Here is a 27509-nt window from a genome sequence, read left to right as displayed (position 1 = left end):
TTTCCCACCTTTCTGAAAGCAAGAAGTGAATGAGCAAGCGGAGCGGCCTGGGGGAGACCAAACCAGCCTTTAATCAGGAAGCCTCGGGCGAGGACAGTGAGGCTGGGGGCACAGTCCCAGCGAGTCTCAGGCCCTCCCGGGCCCTCCTCCTCCAGAGGAGGCAGCTCAGCAGCCCAACCTTCCTTGAAAGACAAGAGGCCAGGCCTTCCAGGGACGCCGCTGGCCCAGGAGAAAGCATTTGCTGATCCCCAGAGTGCATTGCAAATGCGTCCTGGGAATAAGGTGACATCAGCCCTGAGGGTCTGCCACGCGGCCAGGGGCCCTGCAGGAGTGAACCTCGTCAGCCCCAGCAATGTCCTGCACACCCCCAGGGCCGCTGGCAGCTTCCTCTGTCCCGCGTCTCCTGGGCACGGCCCTGAAATGGGGGCTGCCTTACCCGGCAGACCCCTCTCCCCTTGAGGTCCCCGTGCTGGGCTGCTGTGGGTCCGGGCTGGCGGTAGCCGCAAGGGCCGCAGAGAGTCTGGAGGTGGTGGGCGAGAGTCTGCGAGGCCTGAGGAGGGTGACAGGGGTCTCTGAGGGGCCAGGGTCTGTCGTGGAAAGGGCTGACGCATCAGTCAGGACGGCTGCAGGCAGAGGAGGCTGTCTGGACGCCGTGTGGGCCCCAGAGGCCGAGGACAGAGGCTGTGGAGTAAGAGGAGGTGGCCCAGGAGCCCTGGGAGAGGCTGGAGGTAGAGTGGAGACTCCTGGGGGGGTGGGAGGCCCCGATGAGGGCCCCGCAGGGGGTGACGGGGAGGCCGGGGCTCCTGAAGGACTCCCGGGGGGAGTCTGCACGTTGGACACATTCGTTCTTAAGAGGAGCTGGATGAAACGGAGCGCCGACCGCTGAGGCAAGACTGCCGGGGGTCCCGGGCAGGAGCTGCAGCTGACGGGGGCCTCGGCGTCTCTGGGGGGGCTCTGAGCCGCGGTGCTCAACTCCACGTCTCCAGGAGCGGGGAGTCCCTGCCTTTCTCCCGAGGAATCTAGAGAGACATGGAGGAAACGAGAGGCAGAGTGGTTCTCCCACAAGCTGAGGCTGCTCTGGGACGAGATGCCCAAGCCCTGTCCTCTGCGGGTCCTCGAACACCGGGTGAGCACCAGCTGGCGCCTGTCTCCGGGCAGAAGAGACCGAAAAAGCATGGATGGAAGAGGCGGCTCCTTGGAGTGACTCCGCCGGGCACTGGTTCCATGGTGCCGTGAGGCCTCCGTCCCCTCCTCCGTAAGATGGCGCTTGCATAAGACTGACAAGGACGTCTCAGCCTAAACCCAAAGGCAAACTGTGGGTTTTGGGTGACAATCCTGTGTCAACGGAGGGTCACCAAGGGTAACAAATGTGCCACCTGCTGCCGGGTATTGACAGTGGAAACAGAGGGTATGTGAGAGCTCCCTGTATCTTCTACTCAGTTTTGCTGTGGACATAAAACTGTTCTAATAACATTAAGTCTATTGCACAGTTGGGATTTTTTTTTTTTTAGTCTCAGCCTGGAGCCCAGAACATCATGAGGGCTTCACACATGGGAGGGCGGGGGACAAGTAAAGGACGGGAGTGGTAGGCAGAGAGAACATGGAGAGTGAAGAAGCAAACGAAGAAAAAATGTCAGAGAAAGGCATGACCACAGAAGAGATGGACGTTGTCAAACACATTAAAAAACTAGACCAATGACACTTAAAAAATCATCAAAGGACAGTCACGCAACTCTGTGAATATACCCAAACCCACTGACCCTGCGCTTGGACTGGGTGAATTGTATGGCCTGTGAATTACACCTCAAGCAAGCTGGGTTTTGTTTGTTTGTTTGCGTTTTTTTGTCTGTTTGTTTTGGAGGGGTTTTTTGTTTGGATTTCTTTTTTTTTTTTTTTTTTTGGTTATCAAAAAAATTCATATTCTAGTTCAATAAAAAGTGGTTTGTCCTTAAAAGGAGTTCTCATTAGAAAGAGTCACATGGAAAACAAACCTGAGGCCACAGGTTTCAGAAGGAGCCGAAACTTCTTTGGGCCTCATCTTCCCCATCTGGGGGCCGGAAAGCGGAGTAGAAAAGAGCAGGGGCTCAGGGCTCAGAGAAACCTGGCCTGGAGTCCAACGCCAGCAACCACAGCACGGCTTTAAAACAGATACATAACTTCTCTGAGCCTTTCCTTCCCCCTCTGAAAAGGAAGATGATGCTACCAGCCGCGCTTGACTATTCCCGGTACACTTCAGGGAGATAACGCAGGTGCAATGCTCCACACCCTGCCCAGCGCCTTAGCTAACGATTAGTCTCTAGACTGCATGGGAAATAATGCCTATCAGCTTGCAGGAGAGTGGGCGGTGGTTAAACTGGAGAAGAATCTAGAAAACTCTCAATGGTTCCCAAGGTACTGGCTGCACAGGTATTGGGTGTCTCCAGCCCCCGACTCCTGAGAGCAGCTCTGCACCCACAGATCTGAAGAGCTGCCCTCAATACAGAACATCCCCTTCAAAGGCTCATCAAAGGCGATAGAAGCTATTTTACACATGAAGGGATCCAGGCCACAAATCAGTGGAAAACTTCACTGTCTTCCTGGAAATTTTAAAAACGTAAAAGAGCCACACTGAAGGTGCTTTATGGACCCGTGAAACTGGGAAAATTAAAGTGCGTACATTCAGGGTCAAGTTGGAGGGCATCTGGGGTTCCTCCAGGACCCCATCTGGTCACATACTGACGTCACCTTGCACCAGTTACCAAACCTTTCTGACGCCCTGTGGCCCTGTCACTCTACCTACTAACCACACGCCCAAATGCAACTCACAAATGTGGGGGGGAAAAAAAGATGTCTGACCAAAGATTTCTCACAGTAGGTTCATTATGGTTAGAATAAAAAGGAAAGAAAGAAACCACCTAAATGTCAACCGGAAGACAGGGAGTAAGCAAACCAGAACATTTGGGAGCTTTTTAGATGACCAGCTATGGGCCACATCAACACTTAAAACTGCGCGTTGTTCACGTCCTGTTTATTTCTCTGGATGAACGTTAATGATCGAGAAAGACAAACAGATAAGAATAATTCTCAGGAGTCAGGACAGCATATAGGGGCTAAAAGCATTGACGCCAGGCTCAAATCCTGGCTCTACTGCCAGTCGGCTGTGTGACCTGGAGCATGTCACTTCCCCTCTCTGTGCCTCAGCTTCCTCACCTGGAAAATGGGGATGATAACAGCACCCACCTCAAAGAGCTGCTGTAAAAGGGAGTAGAATAAGACACACAATGTTCCCTGACACAGGAGTGCTCAATGCCTATTAGCAATGACTCTTCTACAACACGGATTCAGTTCTTAAATTCTGAGTTTCCAAAAAGGAAGAAAGCAGAGGAAGAGACTAAGGAAGGAGATTATGGAGAAGAAAAAGGCACTGTAAACAAACAAACTCGTCACACAGCACGTCATGGGCTGGCGTGAGGAGCACTGATGAGGGCCATGTGTGACCCTGAGCAAGCATGTTCCCTCTCGGAGCCTGGGATTCTCACCTCCCGCACATTAGGAGTTCTCTGGTTCCAGGAAGAAGAGCAAAGTGGAAGAAGGTGATGAAGAAACTCCAGGCCCCAGCGGCCCCCTTACCTGGGCAGGAGGAGCAGCAGTCCCCAGGGGACATGGATGGGTCCAAGCAGGCCCTCTGGCAGGGGACCTTCTCACAGCTCACCTCTCCCAGCTGAGGAAGCAGAAGGGTGCGCATGAGGACCCCCAGAGCACCTCGCCACCCAGAGCAGCACCCTGAAGCCCTCTGGCACCAGCAGTGGGACCCACGGAAAGATCTGAGGACAGAGGCTGCAGTGCCTGGCCCTCACCTGAACAGCAGGTGAAGCCAAACACAACAGGGTGGCCTTAAGGAAATCACAAAGAGGGAGGCTCTGGTCACATCCAGAGGTATTCTGGCAGGTAATTAAAGTTGAAGAAAGGCAGGAGGAAGATGGGCTTTTGTGAGCTCAGGGGTTCCGAGGTTTGCAAAGGGACAAAAAGCAGGAAGCAGCCCCTGGCTGGGCAGCTCCCACTTCCCAGGCCCAGCTCACCTGGCATGTGCACTGGGTACAGGGCTCATCGTCCAAGGTGAACACCTGGCCGTTCACCACCTTCCTCCCCTCGTAGTTGCAGTCTGCAGGGGCAGAGGAGACAGGGGCCCGTGAGAGCCAAGGCCCACCCGGGAGCCCTGGATGTGGGTGGCTGGTCCCACTCACCTCGGCACACCGGGCAGCACTCCCCATCAGGGTGGAAAGGGTAGGTGCAGGTGATGGGGCAGTCCACGGGCGAGCAGGCCACCGAGCCCAGCTGCAGGACACAGAAAATGCACAGGGCCCTTCGTTCCGGGGGGGTGGATGCGACACTCGGGAAGGGCAGGTCACATAGCCACTGAGTGTCCATCAGAACCACCAAGGTCCAGGGAAAGGTCCAGGGTGGGGGCAGAGGAAGGGGGCTGTTCACTCCATCAGAGTCTGTCTTCCTGCTAGAACACAAGTCCCACAAGGCCAAGGGCCTGGCCTTGTCCACAGACCTCATCTTTCAACAGGTACCTGTTGAATAAAGCTATGAACTGGCCAAGAAAGGGGAGCACCAAAACCCCAGGAGGAAGAAGGACCCAGGAGCCGAAGCTCCCCGAAGCACGTGGCTGGGAGTGAACAGGGACGCTCAGAGGCCCAAGACGTTCACCGGAGTTTCTCAGTCTTTCTGTCAACCTGACCCCTTCCACGCTGCATCTCCCCCACCGCCAGCAAGGAAGCTCCATCTGCATTCAACACTTCAGCACGACAAGCAAGCAGGGTTTTTGTTCCATTTTCCAAACACTAACTGATAAGACTATCAAACATGCTTTTTCGGACTGAGAGGCAGTATGGTTTGGGGTTAATGCGCTTCCTGGAGCACAGGTTCCAAGTGGGAGGATTTGATGCCTGGTCCTTCAGTTCACTGGCTGTGGGATCTTGAGCCAATGACTCTGTCTCTCTGTGCCTCGGTTTCCCCGCCTAGCAGATGGAGATGGTGGTGGTGCCTACCACCAAGGATTCTCCTGAGGACTAACTGAGCCCAGGCGTGTAAAGGGCTGAGAGCGGGGTGGCCACACCCAGGACTTGAAGATGTGAGCAGAGGACGTGGGCTGGGGTCCCTCAACTGCACCCTCAGAGAGAATCCCTGTCACACTCTAAGGACCAGCTCCCAAGACCCTCCCTGCTCACCAGAAGCAGAGGACTTTATCAGGACAGGGTGAAAAACAGTTCCCTGGCCCTGGGTAAAGATTCGCCCTAGGCAGGCCTGGAGGGAGCGGACTGTCACCAGGACCCAGAAGTGACCTTTCTCTTGGAGGTCTCTGGACTTTGCCTCCAGGGTTCAGGAGCTGGTGGCAGTCCCTGGGGAGTTTCCGCAGACAGGGGTCAGATCTGGGTGGCCGTACCAGGCAGATGCAGCTCAGACACGGGTCCAGCACAGACGGAAAGGTCTGGTTGTTGTGGAAGATTCTGCCTGTGTAGGTGCAGCCTGCCAGAGAGAGCACGCGGTGAGGGCCAGCGGGGCGGGGTGGGGGCAGGGGGTGGTTAGTTACCAGGCTCCTGCCAGGGCGAAGGTCCCGGGCTTATCTGGGGGGTGAAGAGCAGGCCAGCTGCCTCTTGGGGCAGTTGCCGCAGAGGTTGGGGAAGGGACAGAACACAGGTCCAGACTGGGTGCTGACGTTTTGGGGCTGGAGTCAGCAGAGGGGTCAGTGTGTCTTCACTTTAGCGCCCCCCACCCCGCACCCCCCAGGATAAAGCCTTTCCTCCTCTCCCCCGCACCAGGTAGGTCAGGACAGAGGGACAGAAGGCACCACAGCCATCCTCTCTGCTCCTCCCCACTCAGCCAATCCCCACCTTCCAGAACATTCCTCCACACCTCTCCCCTCTCTGTCTCCTGATGCCCACAGAGGCCCCATCTACACGGTGCCACCTTGATAGTATTTATCATATACTAGTAAGTAAAAACAAACAAACAAAAAAACAGGTAATGAGACTGTAGGGAAATATTTTAAAGGAAAAATATGACATATTCTATGCTAGATATATATATATTACGGGTATGTTATATATAGATGTAGATATTATATCACAAAAAGAGACTAGAAAAGCAAAACCACGAGGCTGAAAAGTGATAATGGGCCCTTCTTAATGTTCTACTATAAAACACTCCTTTCGACACAAGGGGAAGGTAAAAGTGACTACAAATAAAATGTCACTCTGCTTTGCTCTCCCTGTCGCGTTGTCGCCCCCGCTAAGCAGTAAGCGTGCCACACGTCTATCCGCCTCCAGCTCACAGGCGGGGCCTGCCACGGGCAAACCCTCTACGTCTCTGAGCCTCAGTTTCCTCATCTGTAAGATGGGGCTGCCCCCTCCGGGGTGGCAGTGAGGATGACCCAGGAGGAAGCCTGCATGGGGCTTCGCACGAGCAGCGCAGGGCAGGTGAGGCCGCGCGCGATGGCGGGGAGGGGCACAGCGCAGCCCCCGCGGGGAATTACCTGCCGAGCAGTCCGGGCAGCACTGTCCCGGGATCCGAATCGGGTGCGGGCAGGAGTCCACGCAGTCTGTCCTCTTGCAGCTCACGGAGCCATCTGCCTGAAGGACGAGGAACTTCACCAAGATCGCACCTGCGCCGCCAGTCTCCGCCTGCCGTCCCCCTCCCCCACAAGACGGCCATGCTGCAAACTGGCCACGGCATGCCCCAAAAGGCACCCTGATGCAGTGGGAGGTGGCAGGCCTTCCCCAAAGGGCACCGGCTCCTTGGGAAGGGGGTGTGAGCCTTCCAAGGCGCCCATATCCAAAGAGAGGGGAGGTGCAGCTGGGCTTCGGTCCCATGGCTCCCTGTCCCCCTCCCCCACCAGCCACAGGTGCGCCATCGGCCCCTCTGAGCTCTGCTCTCAGTGCTGCACCCTGCCTCAGCCCACGCCAGCGCAGAGGGATACAATCCTCGTTTTATATTCCACCTGAAATGTCTGTTTCAGAAGACGAAAGTGCCACATAATCTTTCTTTCTTCCCTTAAGAACCTGAATGTTCCTGACCCTTTTGTGTTCCTTTCTCCTGCCCCGAGTGCCGCAGCTCAGTCGTGAAGGGGAAAGAAGGCAGCAGAAGCGCTGCGCTCCCAGCTCGAGTTCCGGTGGGCCGTTTCCAGGGTCTGAGGCTTTCTAGCAAATGGCACATCCCAGGGCCGGAAGGCTGTGCCTCCCACACCGATGGGTGCCCCTATCCAGCTGCGAAGCGCTGATTCGGAGCCGCGGGTCTGGGCAGCCCTGAGACTGCAACTCCGGGTGACGCCCACGACACCAAGGGCACAGGGACCTCGTTTTGAGACACAGAGGTCTAAGGGAGCCTCAAACCTTTTCAGGTGGAAAGGAAAGGCGACGTGCACTTAGGCAATGAGCTGCAACCCCTGTGTTTCCTGGGAAGGCGCCATGCCGGCATTTCCAGCCCTCTGACTCTAAAACCCGGGCACCTTGTCCTCATCTGTTTTGGATGCAATGAGGTCGCATGATTCACATTAATGACAAAAACACCACAACTTCATAGGAAAGGCCTGAACCGCTGGCTGCCCCAGTTCCCGTAGTTAGCTGTGCCCCGGGAACCTGCTCTGAGGACCCCACTGTCACACGCACAGCGTGTCACACACCAGTCAAGGCAGACAGCCGGGTTCCGCTGTACTGAGCAGTCTACTGAGAACAGAATATACTCAGGCCCAGCCCTTCCTGTCTAACATGGGGACCAGGCTGGGAGCAGGGCCGGGGGCCCGGCTTCCAGAGGTACAGGATGCCTGGGACCCGAGCGCCCGGGTCAGGGCTGAGGGGCTGCTCAGAGGAGGCGCGGGCAGCGGGAAAGCAGCTGAAGGCGCGCAGGGTGTCATTCACCTGGCAGATGCATAACTCACAGGGATCACCGGGAGACCAGATCTGTCCAACCGGAAACTCAACCCCGTTGTCGTCGAGAGAGCAGCCTAGCGGGGACAGTGAGGGAGGAAGGACAAGTGGGCAGAAGTGCCGCGGAGGGTCCTGGGTGCCGCCCGACCTACAGCACCGCCCAGCAAGGACAGACGCCTCCACTCATTCACGCTGTGCAGACAGCTCCCAGGGTGTGCGCTCAGCCCGGGGGCTGCCCACAGCCACCTTCCGGCTCCCTCGCTTCGTGAGTGTGCCCCCCAAGCATGCACCCGGTACACACAAGCACAGTCACACAAACATACGCTTCCATGTGCACCCACAAACACACACACACATAGAGAAAAGGCAATCACACACATGCACACACAGACACATGCACACAAATACACACACATACTGACACACACATACACACAGATGACACATGCACACAAACACACACATACTGGCATGCATTTACACAAACACATATATACACACAGACATGTGCATACAAATACACAGATACTGGCACACATTTACACAAACATGCACTCACACATCTGCACAGTTATATGCACAGACACATGCATACAAATACACAAACGCATACTGGCACACATTTACACAAACATGCACTCACACATACACACACAGATAGATATACACGCAGACACAAACTTACACACTCAGACCCCCTCTAACAGGTAAGGGTGCAGCTCAGCCTCCCTCCTCGAGAGCCTGTGTTGGGACGCACAGCTGGAGGCCCTCACCTGTCATGGGCGTGGGCTCCCGGCAGGTGAAGCAGCACTGTCCAGGGCCCAGCCACCACTCCTCGCGGGGGCAGTCCAGCTCTGGACATGGTGTGAAGGAACATTCCACTTCCCCATTCTGGAAGAAAGCCAAAGGGCACGGGCCAGTGAGGGTAGTTCCCCAGCCCTGCGCCATTGGAGGGCTGCCACCCCCCTCCTAAAAGTGACAGAGAAATCTCCAGGGAGCAGGCAAGAGAGCATGGGCAAGTCCTTCACCAGGGGCTGAGGTGAGGCTGGTTAGTCCTGGGAAGGTGCCAGCTGCTCTGTGGAGGGTCCCCTCCTGCCCTAGCTGCAGCCACCAGCATCTCGTCCCTTCACTGATGCCCAGCAGCATCTGTTCAGGCTCCCCGCTTCCAACCTGCCCTCGCTCTGCAGCCAGAGAACTTTCTCATGCACCGATCTGATCACATCACTCCACCACTTAAAACCTTCAGCAGCGCTGCCAAGTCCAAAGCCCTCAGCCTGGCTGGAAAAGCCTTTCACGACTGAGTCTGAGGCAGAGGCTGTCAAAACACCCCCAGACCCCTTCCCCTAAGTACCGCCCTTGGCCAATGGGGACCATGTCTTCCAGGTGCCTGGTGGTTCCTTCACCCCGACTCCCTGGGGAGCAAGGGGGCATGCACAAGTGACTGATGCGCCCTGGCCTCTGGACATGCCGATCTGTGCAGGGCAATGCACACCCCAGGGCTCCCCGGGGTTACCAGCCTGAACCCCAGCCTCCACTTGGCTCCCGCCTCTGCCCCTCCTGCTTCCCTCACGGCACTCCCTCGGAAAATAACTTACACAAGAATCCTGCCCCAGGTCCCACTTCTCAAAATCTAACCCAAACATAGTCCCTGCCTGCAGCCACATCTCTTGAGGAAGTCTAGTCGGATGTGCCTTCTGCACTCCAGCCAGATGTCTGCACGCCACGCCCTTTCTGCCTCCTGTCCCCTGCCAGGCACACCTGCCTCAGCTCCTCAGCTGATCAGTGCGAGTCACCCCTCAGGCCTCGTCTTCGTTTCCCTCCCTCCGAGAGGGCTTCCCTCAAGCCTGCAGGCTGGCTAGGAGCTCTGGTCACCTGTCCATCACCCACTTAGGCTGCAGGGCCCCTGAGAGAGAAGCCTGGGGCTTTGTGCTTTGCTGTGTCCCCAGCACTCAGCATTGCTCCAGGCACACAGTAGGTGCTCTACAAAAAGCAAGCACTGCTGAAGGATGACCTTGAAGGAGCCTGCCTGAAGGCCTTGGTGAGTGCGGGTCCCTTTGTTCCCTCTGCTGCCTCAGCCCCTGTTTCTGTGTGGCAGCTCCTCTCCTCCTGGATAAGTACTGTGCCCTGCACCCTCCCCATCACCCACCAGTTCAGCCCTTACCTGGCAGACACAGGTGGTACACTCGTCACCGCCCCCACTGAACACAGCCCCATCTGCATACCACCGGCCGTGGAAATAGCACCTCACTGCAGAGAGGAAAGGGAAAAGCAGCTCAAGGTTTGGGTGGGGGCAGCTGAAGAAAAAGGGGGGAAAATGGGTGGGGAACCCTGGGGAAGCTCACACACTCCCACAACCCTCCACAGCCCAGCCCACACCCACGAACCCCACCCACTTCTCCCCCCCAACCCCCTAGCAAAAAATATACTGTTACTTAAAAACCAACAGAGAATGAACCACATGTAAAATAAGGTCCTCCACCAAAAGGACAAGGGAAGCCCAGAATAGCTCAAGAGGAAGAAGAAAGAAGAAATGGAAAAAGACTGCCCAGCCACCCAAGACAGCTCTGGGACCGTGCCATCCCGGGGAGGCTGGGAGGATTCAGTGGGAGCCTCCCATCTGAAGGTCTGCCCAGGAAGAAACTGCCTAAAAACCTGCCCAGGCCCAGCTGGCGCTAGTCAGAATGCCCTGGGTTCAAATCCCACCTACATAAACCACTGGGGAGGAGCTGTTGACATGATACCTAAGCTCCCTGAGCCTCAGCTTTCTCATCTGCTCAGTGGGACTGAAAACAGTTTCTACCTCCCAGGGACTAGGTCACCTAGTCAAAAAAATTTTCACTGCAAATAATACAACATTGAAAAGTTAAGAAAAGAAATATTTTAAAAGGATGCCAACTGTGACATCCGGTAGGCTTGAGTTCAAGTTCTGCTCCTGCGCTGACTGGTTGTGTGTCTTTGGGCAGCGACCTGACCTCTCTATGCTTCAGTTTCCTCATATGTAAACTAGGGCTATGAACAGTATTCCCTCAGGGCCGTGACATACAGACTCAGTGAGATCAAGGTCTGGCAAGTGTCTGCACAGCGATGGCACGGAGCCCGCAGAGAATGTTAGTGACGGTGATGAGGTCATCCCAGGAAAGAGAACCAAATTTTTAACAAAGGACCAAGTCATTAGGGGGGAAGACGAGGCCCCCTCTTCATCTCAAGACAGAGCAATGCCAAGAGTGGACTCAATCCCCTTCCTGCCCATGTTGAAGGTTTCTCCGGGGGCAGGTGGCAGGCCAGGCTGTGAGCCCAGTCTAACATCTAAACTTCTGTGCACATAGTAGGTGCTCAATTAAAACAAGCAAGTTAAAATGCATCACTTGATCTGAATGTCTAAAGTAGAAATAAATCTCCTTCTTCTCTCTTCCACTCACCTTGCCCCAAGATATAATCAAAAGACAGCCCTCCCCAGAACTCACAAGAAAGCTAAATTCACCCTGGCTGGTGTGGCTCAGTGCGTTGAGCACTGGCCTACAAACCGAAGGGTTGCTGGTTCGATTCTAGGTCAGGGCACATGCATGGGTTGTGGGCCAGGTTGTACAAGAGGCACCTGATTGATGTTTCTCTACCACACTGATGTTTCTCTCCTTCTTTCTCCCTCCCTTCCCCTCGCTCTAAAAAATAAAATAAAATCTTAAAAAAAAAAAGAAAGCTAAATCCCCTTGCCCCAGCTGCCACCCGAAGAGTCACTTACCTGGGACACAAGCACAGCAGTCCGACTTTGGGGAGGTCTGACATGGGCCGGGAGGACACTCGGGGGAGATGCAGGACACATTTCCAGCCTGAGGAGGTGAGAGATGGCGGTGGGCGGGGGGAGCGGAGGCGAGAGCCAGGCTCTGGTGCCCTTCAGGCCCATCAGTAACCAGCTCATTGCCCACCCACATCACACCACACCTCAGGCTTCCTGTCCAATGCAAAAGCCTCCTAAAGAAAGCCTTCCCAGACCTTTAAATGCCACCAGGTCTCAACAAGGAGAGTCTACAGGGACCCAGGCTTTGGCGTTGATTATGGGGTGATCTCCCTTTCCAGAGTGTGCTGCTTCCTTGTCAAAACGATGCGCCCCGCCTTCCACAGCCATCCCTTGCATCCCATACGGGTGCTCTGGCAGGCCACAGAGAAGCAGAGGACAGAGGCTACCCCCCAGGGACACCTTCAGGGCATCGGAGTTTTGAACCAAGTGACTGCGTTAGCTACTCAAAGAACCAAATTTTTAAAACTTGAAGTTAGAACCAAAAAGCCCCTGGCTTTGGAGCCAGCCAGACCTGAGTTCCAGGGTCTACTCCTCCACCAATGAGCTGCGTGAGTTTCGGCAAAGGGCATCACCTCTCTGAGCCTGTCTCCTCACCCATCAGGGGGTGCCGAGGATTATGTGAAATGAGGTCACCCACAAAAGCGTTTGGCCAGGGCACGTGGGTGGCACCCAGGAAAAACTCAACAATGGGTGCAGTAACTGTCTAAGTGCCCCCGCCCCCACCTCACGCGGCAGCTCCGGTCATCACTGCCAGACCAGAGGCTGCTTTTAAAGATGGCCAGAGGGTGGCGGTGAGAGCTGATAGACAAAGTCCAAGCTTGGGACGCAGATGGACCTCAGCTCAAATCCCACCTCTGCTCCATCCCAGCCCCAGTCTTCCAGTCTGTAGAACAGGGACAATAAAACTGGCTTTGAAGAGCTGGCAGGAGCTTCAGGTGAGGAATCAGATGAAAAAGCACCAAAGCCCATTCCTGGTGCACACTGGGTGCCCATAATCAAATCCATGTGTCTGCATCTGGCAGTGTCTGGCACACAGTAGGTGCTTCGTAAGTATCCTTGGAGAAGTGCATTTGCCTACAGCAACACACACTCTTCACAAGCTGAGTCCAGTAAGGTGCCTTCTCCCTAAGGTGGGTCCCTTCATTGTGCTGGCAAATATTTTGCCTGCAGAGAAAAACAGCGTCCCTGGTGGGAAGTTTCCAAGGGACTTTCGTTCCCTCCCCTTCCTAGACAGATGGACCCCTGTTTGCCTGCTGGCTCTTTTCTGCTCAGCAGAAGCCTCACTAACTCCGCAGACCTACAGGTTTCGCATTTCCCCCAGGTTTTTAAATCCTCCCAGGCTTTTAAATCCTACAGGTTCCGACCAAAATCCACAATCTGGGAGGGAACGCTCCCTCCATTCACGCAGCTCACCTCCAACATCTGGTCTTCCCGCTTCCTCTAAAACCCCCAAAGGTTAAGAAAACACCCAGGAGGTTCCAAGGCGTCAGGCTCCTGTGATGCTCACCAGGCAGACGCAGATGGTGCAGTTCTCCGTGGGAGGGGAAAACACGGCCCCTTCGGCTCTTACGACACCACTGTGAAAGCAGCCTTTGAAAGACAAGCAGGAGCGAATGAGGCATCAGACCTCTTCAAAGCAGAAGCAGCTTGTGGTCTCATTCCTTTTCCAGGCATAATGTACCTGGAACCTTTGCTCACTGACCAGGACGCCCTAAGAGCGGCAGATCCAGGTACCCAGAACTGTGTGGTCCTAAGACCCCAGGAGGACTACCAGGAGACACCCCCACAGGATGCCCCTGCGGGTTCCATGCATGTCTGATAAAAACCAAACTGTGCTGACAGCAGGGCCTTTTATTCCCATAGATAGGAAAGGCAGCCAGATAGCCCTGGGCCCAAAACCTGACCTGCCCATTCAGTGACCTGAGTGGCCTTGGACATGTTGCTCAAGCTCTCTGGGACTAGCTGTCTTTACCGTAAAATGGAAATGGCACCCTGTGCCCTGCAGGGAACTTAGAAGGATCCACAACCTCAGATGTAAAGTACCCAGGGCTTTCCATTTAGGGCTCAATACAAAGTAAGGGACCCAGTAAAAGGTCACAATTATCATTCAGCAAATCAGTAGGTGCCTTTTTACTCTAACTTGTGTGTAGGAAGGCCTTTTCCTGGCTGCTCAAAGTGCAGAAACTACAGCATCTTTTTGACATAGAAATGCAGATGCTCAGGCCCCACCCCAGCTCCACTGAATGAGACTCTGCATCTAACGAGCTCCCCAGGGATGTGTGTGCTTTGAGGAGCTCTGTTGAAGGACTTGTTAAGATTTGAGGTCTTTATCCTAACAGCAGTGGGAAGCAAACGAAAAACTGTACGCAGATTGTGGGAGAAAATCAGAAAGGGGGCAGAATCTACAAACAGTTACTCCTCTGGCTATAGGAGGGAACAAGGGAAGGGGACCGCAGAGTGGATATGGAGGAACTCATTGAAGGAAGGAAGGAAGGAAGGAAGGAAGGAAGGAAGGAAGGAAGGAAGGAAGCTCAGCAGGGATCCCCAGAAGATAAAAAGTTGCCCTTGAGAGAGATCACAGCACAGAGCAGTGGTTCTCAAACGGTGGTCCCCAGACAAGCAGCCATCAGCATCACCTGAGACCTTGTTAGAAATGCAAATTCCTGGCCCTACCCAACACCTACTAAATCAGAAGCACTGGGGGTGGGGCCCAGGGATCCTCCTCCAGGCGATTCTAGATTCTAACGTATGAGAAAGTCAGAGGTAGCTGGTCGGCTGCAGAAGAGCTAGGGCAGGGAAGTGGGGAGCCCTCTGGGGAACTCACAGCCTCCCTTGGACCAGCTCCCACCTGTACACGAGGGACAGCACTCCCCAGCTTCGGAGGGGATGGGATGGGAACAAGCAGCTTCACACGTCACCTTTTCACAGGTCACCTCCCCATCCTAGAAGCAGGAGTTCCGATCACCACAAGACCCCCGCAGCAGACCAGGGAGCCCCAAGGACCCTTCAAACCCACCTTGCACCAGCATTGGGAACACCTGGGCTCTGTCCAGTGGCTCCCCGACTCATACTCGGTGCCCAGGTGCCAGCAGGCAGAGGGCCCTGCTGCTGGCTGGGGGGCTGTGGGGCCCCTGGGCAAGGAAGGGGTAACCACCACCTTCTCCTGGAGTTGTGAGGGAGGTCTGAGCGTCCCCAGCAGGGGCACACTGGGCACTGGGGTGGTCAGCAGGGTGGCCAGCAACCTCATCGGGGCAGAAGGAGAAGCTGTTGGTAGCGCAGCGGTGGGAGATGGCAGGCAGGTGGTCCTGATTCCGGCTGGAGGCCCTGGAGCCCCAGAAGGAGGGCTGTGTCCTGGGGAGAAGGCAGGCCGGCCGGCCTCTGGAAGCAGCAGCAGCATCTTGGGCGGGTGCTGCAGGGGCTGCAGGATGGCAGAGGGCGCCAGCACGGCCTTCGGGAAAGCTGAAACAGAAGCGCAGGGTATCCTGAGGGCGGAGAGACTGGGGGCCAGAACTCAGCTCTCCCATCAGTCCCTGAATGTCTCCGGGCCAGTTTCTTCATCGGCATAATGGATCTAATACCACCAGTTCAACTCTAAAGTACTGGGGAACGGATCCAATCACACAGAAAGACTGATAGAGAAGTACCAAAGGAGAAGGCCAAGGTGCCAAGTGGGACTGTGTCCCTGTTTCCACCCACGTGTGGCTTCCTGGGATGGGGCGCTGAGGCCTGGGAGAACTCGCCTGGACTAGAAAGAGCACCTTCAGTTTTTATATGACATTATACATACGTTTACAGGCACGCTGGTAGAGCATGGCACAGTGGTCTGACACCTCTGTCCCAAGTGTCTGTCCCTAGGAGCCCAGGTTATTGGGGCTCCTATGTCACATGCTCCTCTTTTAATTTTTTTCTTTTACCATTTGGGGGAAATCAGAAGGCCTAGGGAAACAGTAAAGTGACAAAGGAGAAAGAATGGGTAAAGAAATGGGAAGAGGAAGGAAGAAAGTGAAGTGTTGGAAATAAGATGAATGAAAACAAGAGTAGGTGGAGAAGGAAGAGGGTCAGGCTCTGGGAGGGCGGGGCCTGGAGCCGGGGTGGGGCCTGGCGCGAGGGGCGGGGCGTGGGACCGGGGGCGGGGCCTGGCGCGAGGGGCGGGGCGTGGGGCCGAGGGGCGGGGCGGGGCGTGGGGCCGGGGCGGGGCAGGGAGCTGGGGACCGGGCTGGATGCTCACCTTCACAGGACACGCGGTCAGCTCGCAGCCTGAAGCCAGGTCGACATGTGCACACGAAGCTGCCCACAGTGTTGTGGCAAGAATGGTGACAGACTCGCCTCTCCAGCGGCCTCCGACATTCGTTAACATCTGCAGGAGAGCCTGGCTGCCGACAGCTGTCTTGTCGGGGCTACGGAGCCTTTCTTCCATCATCCCTTAGACCAAAAGCCTGGGGGGCGTCTCCCTGCCCCAGGGTGTGGGACGTGACTCAGATGTCTGGCAGTGAGGCTGAAATCTAGCTAGTCCCCCGGAAGGCTGCTACATCCAGTGGGCATTTAGTGAGTGGATGCACCAGTGACTCACCCCCCAGCGTTATGCAGCAAGGATTAAATGCTGGAGGGGATGAGCCTGCTGGGAAGCTTATCTCCAAACCTTCCACCATCCCACCTGTCAGGGGTCGGTGGTGTGGCCCCTTCTGAAAAAAAAATAGAGTCTCAAAAATCACTGTACTGCTCAAGGTAGGCTTCAGGACAAATCCCGAACTCTGCTAGAACAAGGGCTTTTTTCAGGCCCATGGGACCCCACCTTCAACCCATGAGCCAAGCTCAAGACAAACATGCCAGTCCCTTTCTGGAAATTTCAGCTAACGGGCTGAGAAAACAGGGGTCTCCTTCTAAACCAGAGGAACTAAGTAAGACGTAACGTGCTTTATTTACCAAGGGGAGCAAAGGCAGCCAAGAAAATGTGTGAGCAGAGAGGAATCCTGGGGTGTATCTGGGAGGAGGGGCGGAAGAGAAACATAACAGGATGAAAGTGGCATGTGGCCAGGAAAAGGCCAGGACAGGGTCTTCCATGAGGAGCCATGCCAACCCCAGCGAAAGGCAGACTGAGCAAAGGCTCAAGCGCTTCCAGGCTCCAGGGGGCCAGGAGGTCAAGGCCGTTGACCTTCCCCTGTCCCTGGGCTTGCCCTCTCCGTCTTCCAGATGGGCAGCCTATGTACATGTGAAGACAGCCGGGGCCTCCCGACCTTACCTACACAGGAGTGCCGGTTGCCGTGGAGGTGGAAGCCCGTTCTACAGGAACACCTGTAGCTGCCAATGCTGTTTTTACATCTCTGCTGACATGGGGTCCCGAGGCACTCGTCAGTGTCTGGAAGGGAACAGACAAGGTCGAGCTCTCTTCCCCATGGAGTCGTGGAAATATGTGGTTCCCTCTTACCTCTCCTCGCCATCTCCTGCCCCACGCAGGCTGCGATGGACCATCTTCACCCCTCTCTTTCTCACTGCCCATATTCAGTGTATCAACTCCTAAGTCCTCCCTGGACCAGCCGTCTCTCCACCTCCTCTGCCACGTCCTAGCCTGGGCCACCTCCATCTACCGGTGGGTGCATGTCCCTGCCTCTACCTGCGCCATCTACACAGCCTCCAGCACGTTGCAGCCAAAGGGCTCCTCTGGTCAGGCCACGCTCCCTCCTTGGCTCCCACAAGCACCCACGCAGCCCCGTGGTTCACAAACCCCGGGCTGCCTTTTCCACCTCCTTCCCTGCCCCTCGCCTTTGCTCTGGCTTAGATTCTCACCCTCTTCCAAGTGCACCGCACTCTTGTGGGCCTCACCTTTGTCCATGGTCTCTTGTCAGCTCAGACTGCCTTTCCATCTTGTCTGGCTGGGAAACTCCTACTCACACCTCAAACCCTCAGCTTCTATAGCACCTCCTGTGTCAAAGCTTCCCCATGCCAGTATTTGGAATTGTGAAAAACTGGAAATAACCTACATGTTCATCAATAAGGGAAGAGTTAGTAAACTATGGGATGTCTGCACTGCAGGCTATCAGGTGGCAGTTAAACAACAAAGCAGAGGAGAGATCCTGAAGGCAGATTGCTGAGGGGGGAGAAGCATGTAGAGGAATGACTGGGTTCCAATTCCAGCTCTACCATGAACTTGAGCAAGTTATTCAATCTCTTTAGGCCTCAGTGTTCCTATCAGGAAAGTGAAAATAAATAGTACCAACTTCATAGGATAACTTTGAGGCTGAAATGAGACAATGTATCTATAATGTTTACATGGTGCCCAGACACAATAGTTCAGGACAGTGAGCTGTTCATCTCTTATTATCATTTCTGTAAGAGTGTGTGTGCATGTGTGTGTGTGTGTGTACATGTGCTGGGGAGAGGCAGGCTAGGCACTCAGGTGCTATGGATGAATTGTGTCCCCCAAATTCACGTGTTGAAGCTATAACCTCTAATGCGACAGTGTTAGGAGGGGAGCCTTGGGGACGTAATTAGGTTTCAATGAGGTCTGGAGGGTGGGGCCCTCATGAAGGGATTGGTGCCCTTCTAAGAGACACCAGAGATTTCGCTCACTCTCTCTGCCATCTGCCAGCCAGGAAGATGGTGCTGACCAGGGGCTCAATGGACTAGCACCTTGAACTTGAACTTCCAGCATCCAGAACTATAAGGATAAATTTCTGTTAAGTTGCCTTGTGATATTTTGTTCTAGCAGCCTCAGCTAAGACATCACGGTTATTCTCTAGGGAGAGCAGAGTTCAGGAGTGCGAGAGGCTTGGAGCTAGCAACTTCTAAAACTTTTTTTTAACAATTGATGAAAATTTCAAACACACAGAAAATACTACTGCACTATCAAGGGGGAACTTTTGTCTTAGCTGCTTTGTTTATGTGTCCCCTTTCCTAACTTCTGTTTATAAAAATCTTCTTAAAAGAATGAGTAATTGTTTTTAAAAATCGCTCTCACCCTATTCACTTAGGAAGACAGATTTCTTCTCTTCCCTGGGTCCCCAACAACACTTATGCCCCGTCCCAACCTTGTTGCCTTGTTCCCCACCAAACTGGGGCAGCTGGAGGGCAGGATGCTTCCTTACTGGCCCTGGGTCTCCAGACCGGGCCCAGCTGGGCCTACAGGACCGCAGGGCCCACGTCGGAGCCCAGCAGCGGCGGTGACGGCATCATCGTTACCCGCCCCGAGCCGCTCACCTTGGCAGCTGTGGCGGTCGGCAGACAGCTGCATGCCTGGCCCACACTCGCACACGAACCCGCCTTCCGTGTTCACGCAGTGGCCCTCACAGGAGGAGCTCAAACATTCATCAATGTCTGGGAAGAGAGAAGACACCCTTGCACAGCCCACTGCCAACATGGTTGGGGTGCTGAGAGAGAAGACCCCACGTGTACCCCGTGTCCATACATGCCTGCCCTCAGCCTGACCCCCACCCCACCACGGGAAGGAAGTCCAGGCACCAGGAAAGTCATCGGACTATGAGGGAAGCCCCAGAAAGAAGAGGCCGAGGGGCCAGGGGCCAGTCTTTGACCCATGCAGACTAGAGGACCAAAAGAATGGCTGTTCCCCACCGACACGGCGGCCCCAACAGGGCGGAGGGAATGGGCGGGCAGGCTGAGTAAACCCCCTTAAATGTTTGCAGAGCACCACCTCTGTGGGGAAGGCCTGGAGGGGGGACACTGAGAACACAAATGTGACGGAGATACGGCGCTGACTCTCCAGATGCTTCCAGTCTGATAAGGCAGGAGCCAGGACACACACCCACGAAAGACCACACATGGCTGGGTGATTCTGTGCCCCAGTGGGGAACGCCCGGCCACAGCAGGAGAGTGATGGGGGAGAGGACTCTCCCACCCCTGACCCCAAGCCCCCTGGACACCTCCATTCTTCTTACTCTGGGCCCTTCAGGACCACACCCACCGCTTCTAAGAAGCCCTCCCTGACTAACCCCATCCCACTGGGCTGCCTCCTGGCGGTGGCCAGTGTGCCCCTGCCCTGCGCTTGCTTTGGCATCGTTCTCCGGCTTTTCCTTGGTCCAGTTCACCTCTGCAACAAGGGTGGGAGAGAAACAACTGCCCATGAAAGACATTTGAGGGAAAATGCATGACTTCAACCTTCCTGAGGGGGTGGTGCAAGGAGTCCCAGCCCCAGAACTCTTCCTTGAGATGCTCCAACCCACCAGTTCTGCTGGGAATAATCAGAGATGCCGACAAAGAGCTCTTTATTGCAGCGTTATTTATAGTGGTAAATACTGCAGACAAGCTGAATGATGGGTAACACGACCGGGTACTTAAGTTGCGGTGGCCACCTATGCAGCTGTTAAAAATTATGTTGTAAGGGCTATTTCATGCTCCCAGTATAAAGTTTAGTAAGAAAAATAATGAACAAAAACTACAGATAAGGGGTGATCCCAATTTTATAAAACACATAGATATGGATGCTTAACACACATATACACACAAGTACGCACTTACCAATACATACACACCCAAGGAAAAGGGTATGAAAATTTCATTTTTGTAACAAGTATCTCTGGGTAGGGACCTCTGGGACATGTTTTTTTTTTTTTTTTCATCTTTCACAATACTTTCCAAATTTTTCAAAATGAGTTCTCTTTTCCCTTTGTATTCAAAGGAAAAAACACAGTTTTTACAAAATCAAACCTCAGAAAGAGGCTTTCCCCTCTCTGGAAAGATATGCAAGAAATTGGTCCCAATGGTCGCGTTTGGGGAAGGTAACAGACTGGCAGCAGGAACGTTTCAAAATCACGAACATCCCTGGCTGGTGTGGCTCAGTGGATTGAGCACTGGCCTGTGAACCAAAAGGCTGCAGGTTCGAGTCCCATCCCATTTCTCTCACCAGTACACCTGATGCCAACAGCTGTCTCTGTCATCGAGAAGCCCACAGGGCACACTCGGGCCACCTCCTGACAGCCGCCATGGTTACAGGTAAGGTCACAGCCGTACTCCCCACAGGGTCCGTGGGCTTCTGAAACAGGCACCGCACACGTGAGCATGCACCATGCCCCAGTCCCGGCTGCCCCCACCCTACCAGGGGTCCTCCTGGATTCTGTTGGGAAGGTGCTTCTGGAGGCAAACAGGCCTGAGTTCAAATCCGGTTCTGCCATTTCCTAGCCCTGTCACCCTGGGTGAGCCACTAATTTCTGTGCCTCAATTTCCTTATCTCTGCAATGGAAATGAGAGTGCCTGCTATTCTAATAGGGTGGTCTGAGGATGATATGCCTCGCATCCCAGTGTCTGGCACAGAATCTCAGTGTTAACAGAGTTTTTCCCATGAGCCACTGCCCGCCCTATTACCTGGGCAGGTGGCCCCTTGCTCTCCATCCTGGCAGGAGCAGACATTGGGAGCGATGCAGATGCCACTCCCACAGCCAAAGGAGCAGAGGGCTGAGAGGAGAAATGCAGGTGAGGGGCTGGAGGCTGGGGCCCCCAATCTGCCCCTCAGGCCTGTCCCAGGGAAGGAGCACCCAGCCAGGGAGGATGTTTGGAGCACAGGGACAGGCACTTACGAAGGGTGCAGTGACCACTGCCCATGGACGGTGCCCAGCCAGGGCAGCAGCCACTCCCAAACCCCGAGAAGCAGATGTGGGGGCCCAGACGGCGTCTGCAAGAGAGGAGAGAACAGTTTCCACCTTCAGATGGGCCTACAGAGGCATGAAGACCTCCCCACCCAGCCAGCAGTCTGTCAACACACAGTTCTTGAGATCCTCAGGAGAGGCAACAAGAAGCTACCAAAGAAAAATGACTCTGATAGACTGTCCTAGAGGCAGGACAAAGACAGACACCAGTGTCCTACAGATGACTGCCACATGCATACAGAGCAGCGTGGCCAGGAGAGGGAGTCTCCATGGGGCCTCCGTGTGGAGGAGGAAAATGGCAATGGATAAAGAGCCCTGGGAGGCTACCTCAGTGCCTTTGCACTTGCAGTGCCTGCTCTCAGGAAGGTTCTTCCTCGGACACTCACGGGATCATTCCTTCCTTTTACCCAGGTCTCTGCTCAGGTCACCTTCCCAGAGAGGCCCTTCTTGTCCTCTCTTACCTTGCTTATTTGTCTTCATTACACTCACTTCCTGGGATAATACATTACTTATTAATTTGCTGATCTGTTCATTGTCTGTATCCCCAACAATTCTCGAGGACAAGGGATCCATCTTTTCGATCTCCTCCACACCAACAGCAGTGTCTAGCACATAGTAAGTGCTCAATAAATGGCTGTTGAGGAGGGCAAGGTTGAGAAGAAAAGCCAGCAGAAAAGAGGAAGAGGGAGAGCAGTCCCAGAGGGGCTGGACAGATGTCATTCCCCAGGTGACATCTCTGGGGTGGGGGTGGGGATGCCAGCAAGCTGCCCAAAGGAGTGAAAGGGAACCGGATGCTGGGTGAGGCACAACGTCATCTCCCCACCTTCAGGGACACTGGGCAGACAGAGCCGGGTGATAACAACACACTGTAACAAGTGCCACAACGGGACTGGCTACAGAGCCCAGAGTAGCACCTGAGGAGGTTTCCTGGAAGACTGAGGTGGAAAAGAGGCGGGCGCGGGAGCGAGGTGGGGGCGGGGGGCGGTCGGAGCGCGTGCAGGAGGGCGCTCCAGGCAGAGGGGGCGCCAGCACAGGCCTGGAGGGAAACGGAGAGCATCGCACAGCTGGTTCTTTGTGAGGGGCTAGGCAAAGGGGGAGCCCACACAACAGAAGAGGGCCAAGAAAGCCCTCCCACGTGTGCCCTACCTGTTTGGAGGCTGACGGGAACAGTCGGCGGGTCAGGGCTGAGGACACGGATGGACAAGCTAGACCCACCCCGCCCTCGGGGAGAATAATCTGTGCCAAATGTGACATGTAGTCTGAAAGGGAAGCTCAGGGCATAGGGAAGCACGGAAACGACGGCAGAAAACAGTCCCCGGAGCCCCGACGAGCCTGCTTGCTCTCTGAAGTCATCGCAGAAAAAGAGGGGGCCCTGGGGGTGGGACTGACAGTGATGTCTCCTCCACTGCCCTTGCTGGAGTGATTATGTCAGCAGCCTAGGAAGGAGGAGCCGGCATCCCATGCTCCTCAGACCCGGCTCAGAATGAGACAGGGATGCCACCAAAGTGCCAGATGTTAGAATGCCCAGGAGCCTCCCAGGGCGGGCCACGGCGGGGAGACAGGTGGCAAGCAAGCTCTGAAACGCGCGGAGCTTGCGGGATCTGAGCAAGAACTGGCGGTGTCGGCGGGACGCACGTGCAAGCTGCGAGCCGGGCGAGGCCGCCCCCTGTGCACTCCGTCTTCCACCCCAGGCAGTAGCCGAGGGCCAGGAACACACCGCGTTCCCTCGCTCGGAGCATCACGCACACACGCGCTCGGCCCGGCCCGCGGCAGCCCAGCTTCCGCCGGGAGGAGACCCGAGGGGAAGGCGGCATTAGTCAGGAAAGAGCTGAGGGACAAACAGCCCACCCCCGCCCTCGCGCGCGCGCACACAGGCGGAAACCGAAACATAACCTGGAGAGACCCCGACGGTTCCAAGGTCCACGGCGTGCGCAGAGCCTGCACTCAGGGAAAGCCCCCTCCCGGGATCGGCCGGCGCCGCGGGGAGCCAGGCCCTGCCAAGGCAGAGTCACCAGCACGTTCTCAAGCGGAGCCAGCCAATCTGGAGACCAGGTGGCACATCCCCGGCTCCCCTCGCCCCAGGTCTGCGCTGCACAGCAGACTCAGACAGGCTCCTGCACCGCCTGGATTTCCGTCCTCCCCACGTGTCCCAGCCAGGTCAGCCCCAGACAGGGGCACAGAGGATGCACCGGACCAGAGGCACAAGCTGCAGTCTCTTTGTCGTCCCCCCCTGCACTGAGCCCGCGCGGACAGAACCCCAGAGGAGAGCCTCTCTTCACAGCTGCCAGCAGCTCCGAGCGCCCTGAGCGCCTGCCCGCTCCACACCGACAGCGCCCCTGCGGTGGGACAGGGGAGGGTCTCGGCGGCTTACCTCTCGGTTGTGAAGTGCCCTGGCGGCTTCCTCCCCGTGTAGCCACGGGCTGTGGCCCCCGGCAGCAGGAGCGCGACACAGGCGGCCCGGAGGAACAGTCCGGCCCACATGACCGGCAGCGGTGCGTCCCCCCGGCTCGGCTGGGCTCCGGCGCCGTGCACAGGGGAGGGGGCTACCGGCCCTCGCCCCTCCTCCTGGCGCCGCGGGGAGCGAACCAGCGAGCCCCGAGCTGGCACGCAGAGACGAGCAGGGGGGCTGGGGACGCTGAGAGGAGGGGCTGGGGGCCCGCAAGGGGACGCTGCGCAAGGCTGGGGGGTCTCTGGCACCTCAGAGCGCAACACACAAAAGGCAGTGCCTCCCGCCTGCTTGCTGGTGGCCTCCTGAGGAGGCTTGGAGCCTCTGGCAGGTCAAAGATCAGGGACCCCTGGGGGCGGGGTTTAGCCCTTGGCCCCCACCCCCTGCCCGGGTTTGGGAGTCGGCTTCCTGAGAAGGGCTGTGGGCGTCAGACTGAGGCCCGGGAAGGGAAGAGACTTCGGGAACAAGGCTGGCGCTGGAGGCTGCACGTCCAACGCATTTTTGGTCTCTGTGGAGCCCAAGACGCCTGTGTCGTCCGAAGGTGGAACGTGTGGAAATCCGTGCCCAAGACTCTGGGTCCTTTCACTCCTGGGCAGTTCTAAGCCTGCCCCCAGCCTGCCCGCGTGTCCAGACGCTAACCCTGGGTGAGTGTTCACCTGCTCCCTGGTCCCGGGAAACTAGCAGGGCTTGCACCACAGGCTCCTCTTTGCCCCCTTATGCAGCTGCCCCTGGCCGGCCAGAGAGTGGTAGGCAGGGAAGCGGTTGGGCGGGTGGTCGATGGCCAGGATCACCCCTCTGGGGGAAAACTTGAAGGATTACCAGAAAGCTGAAGTTCTGCCTTCTGCTCTGTGCGGGAATGTTCCCCAGCCACCCGGGCCCGATTAGTCAAAGTTGGCATAAACATTTCTGGGGATAGAAACTCACTACCTGTCAAAAGGAAGACCAGTCCAGTTCTGAGTAACTACCTTTGTCGGGAAGTGCTTTTACTTCCCACCTAAGTAACCCACTCTTTTATTCCCGCCTCTCCAGCTGCCTGCCCACTGGCTACCTCCGCCTGTTACTGAGGTCCCTAACATAGGTGGTCCCTAACATGGTGTGCCAACAGTAGCCTGGATTCTTGCATTCTTCCTTTCAGATACCACTTTATTAACACATCCTAATATTACTTGGCTCTCGGGTCAACCTCAGGATGCTGCTAGTTCATAGCACAGAGTTTACAGTAAAGGAAAACCTCCAGCGCTGTCACGTCCAACACAAGCTGCTAAGCTGACTGCCCTCCCCGAACCTGTGTGGCTGAATTTTTGCAGACGTTCAAATTTAGCCTGGTTATCTCACCTCGTTCGTTTTGATCTCTCCTCTAAGCTAAGCAACGAATTCTCAGTTAAGTAGGCTGTGAAAATAGTCTGTATCCTAAGTTGAACGCAGCTCCCATGTGTACATCCATCCTGAGCCCGGAGGATACACTGAACCCTCGGGCATCTTTCCTTTGTGTCTCCAAAATCAGAAGGTGCAGCTTCTCCCTCCGCTGCCAACACCGCATTCTCCCCCATTACTTACAAAGTGCTGCAACGTCCACCTTCAGTGACCACGAAGTCACATATCTTGCTCTGAATTATTAAAATATAGTGATATAAATAAGCCCTTCTCTCACTTGGTCCCACAAAATCTATCCCAACACTGCCGTTACTCCTACCTAGACCACCACTCAGTGTCTAATAGGTGCTCCATCCTGGCCCCAGAAGCTCCCCACAAATTCTCACATTTATACAGGACAAACGCTTGTTTTTACACACTTGTCACACCTGGTTCCAGCCCTTAAGCAGGCAGGGTCTGCCCCGTAGTGGCCTTGTGCTTGAAGAAAATCCTCATCCACCCTCAGGAGGAGCTCCAGGTTTTTGAGATGCTGTAAATTCCTACTGGCACATTTCAAAACAACTTTCTCAACAGCTCTGGCATTTCTCACTTTTCCAGCTTCTTGGACCTACTCATTCATCTTACTCTTTTATCAATATGTTGCTTTAGTTTGCTTTTCTTCTTTTTCCTGTCCTTTGCCCCAAGTCTCTAACTTAACATAGGTGATCTTCAAGGACTAGTTAGGGCATACCTCTTAGTCCCAGTTCTTCAGTGTGCCCTCCCCACTTCTTCAGCTTATGGCTTCTAAGTAACAAAACGGACCCTCCCTGGAGGGCGGAGGATGCAAGTTGTTGTTGGCCGCAGAAAGAGGGCCTCTGGCTTGTGACCCTTCCACACGGTCATGTCATGAGTCAGTGTTTCTATCATTCTCCCAAAGGTCCATCCGCGCAAAGGCCTGGAGTGAGGCTAGTGCATCAGCGCCTGCATGGATGGGAGCCATTTCAGCTGGCTGCAGCAAAGCGCCACAGGCAACCTTTCACCCCTGGAGTGGTGATTACTGGTTTTTAAGTGGGGGGAGGGGGATGTGAAAGTGTGGCAGCACAATGCCACGTTTCCAAAAGATTGCTGGAATTCAATCTTAAATGAACATACACCCAAGACTGTAGGAAACAAGAAGTGTGAGGACTTCGCTGCTTCCAAAGTCCAGACTGAAGCCACTGGGAAGTTAATAACCTTCCACTCAGCGTAGCAGGTCTCCTTGGCTGCAGGTCAGACTGCTAAAAGGCACCAGGACACATCACCCCACATTCCGTCTTCCTGATCTTGGCACCTTAGCATCCATTCTCCCATCTAAGATTAAATTTTTAAAATAATCACAACCTGGAGACCGCTGCTTGCCTGCCTCATCAAAGCGGTCTCTGGCATGGGGGCAGGCCTTTTCCATTCAAACCATGACTTGAAGAATTCAAATCACAGTGTTGAGTTTCAAGTTCAAACTGTGGTTTTTGAGAGATGCTGATTATTTTTTCCTTAAAGACCCTTATTCCCCACCCTCAGAAAGCCTAGGAGAGTAAGGGGAAAAGAACAGTAATGAAACACAAGGAAAGCATCCAGGGAAGGAAACTCACTCCAGAAGATCCCAAAGCAGAGATGCTTCCTTGTCCTTTTCCTTTTAAGCTAGAATCTCTCAAAACCACAGTTTGAACTTGAAACCACAACTTTCCTGACACTGTATCAAAGGCCTGTCTTAAAGGAGCCGGCCAGTATGCCTGGGATCAACTCGACTCCACTGTTGGGACAGAGCAGCCTTTATCCCCACTGGGTCACTGGTGGAAATGTGGGCCCAGACACTGACCCACTGAGCTCAAAGAAGACAGGCTCTGTTTGCTGGACAGAAAGGGGACCCCAAATGTGCCCTACACTTGTATTTTCACACCAAAGGCACCAAAGGTTTACTTGATTAAAACCAGAGGACATAAAACTAGAATCCAAATGGTGACGACAGGAAGCTGGAAGGCACATGAGGAGCTACTTGATTGCGGCCACGGAGCAGTATCTGGGGGCTGGTCCATGGGAGGCTGCATCTGGCTATGAAGGGACTCAGGAAAGGCAGCCCAAGCAACCCCCAGACCCGGCAGGTTATAACAAAGGCAACTGGGAATCTCAAATGATGACCAAAGGCAATCAAAGAGCACGGAATTTCAAACACCTGACGCCCACCACCCTCAGGACACCACATAGCAAAGGAGAAGTAGACACATCTTTACTAGTGAGCCCGAGAGGATTTGTTGCAGCAGCAGCAGGGACTGCAGCAGCTGCCATAAACGTGGCCTGTGAATTTGCAGGGAATTGGGCACAATATGACCAGGATGCTGGAGTGCTGGGCAGCGAGAAGAAAAGCAGAAACAAAGGGA

At 55.1% G+C, this 27509-nt stretch overlaps 1 protein-coding gene across 1 annotated transcript; it reads right to left on the bottom strand.

Moving 5' to 3' along the window:
• Positions 1–360: 360 nt before the first annotated feature.
• On the bottom strand, positions 361–23777 carry VWCE (von Willebrand factor C and EGF domains). Its single transcript, XM_090267233.1, has 20 exons — positions 23668–23777; positions 21228–21322; positions 21016–21105; positions 20558–20686; positions 18898–19014; positions 16943–17059; positions 15932–16060; positions 14720–15162; positions 14552–14645; positions 13211–13293; positions 11647–11734; positions 10069–10154; positions 8681–8798; positions 7899–7984; positions 6518–6614; positions 5429–5511; positions 4224–4314; positions 4059–4141; positions 3610–3700; positions 361–1019 (listed from the first exon to the last, which is right to left on the bottom strand). The coding sequence occupies exons 1-20, from the start codon at positions 23775–23777 to the stop codon at positions 433–435; spliced, it is 2817 nt and encodes a 938-aa protein (XP_090123359.1). The 3' UTR covers positions 361–432.
• Positions 23778–27509: the final 3732 nt, after the last annotated feature.

Source organism: Furipterus horrens, unplaced genomic scaffold (genome assembly GCF_987537825.1).
Source record: "Furipterus horrens unplaced genomic scaffold, mFurHor1.1.pri manual_scaffold_2, whole genome shotgun sequence".
NCBI lineage: Eukaryota > Metazoa > Chordata > Mammalia > Chiroptera > Furipteridae > Furipterus > Furipterus horrens.
The sequence above is the reverse complement of the archived record's forward strand: the minus strand, read 5'-3'. Positions and strand labels throughout refer to the sequence as shown.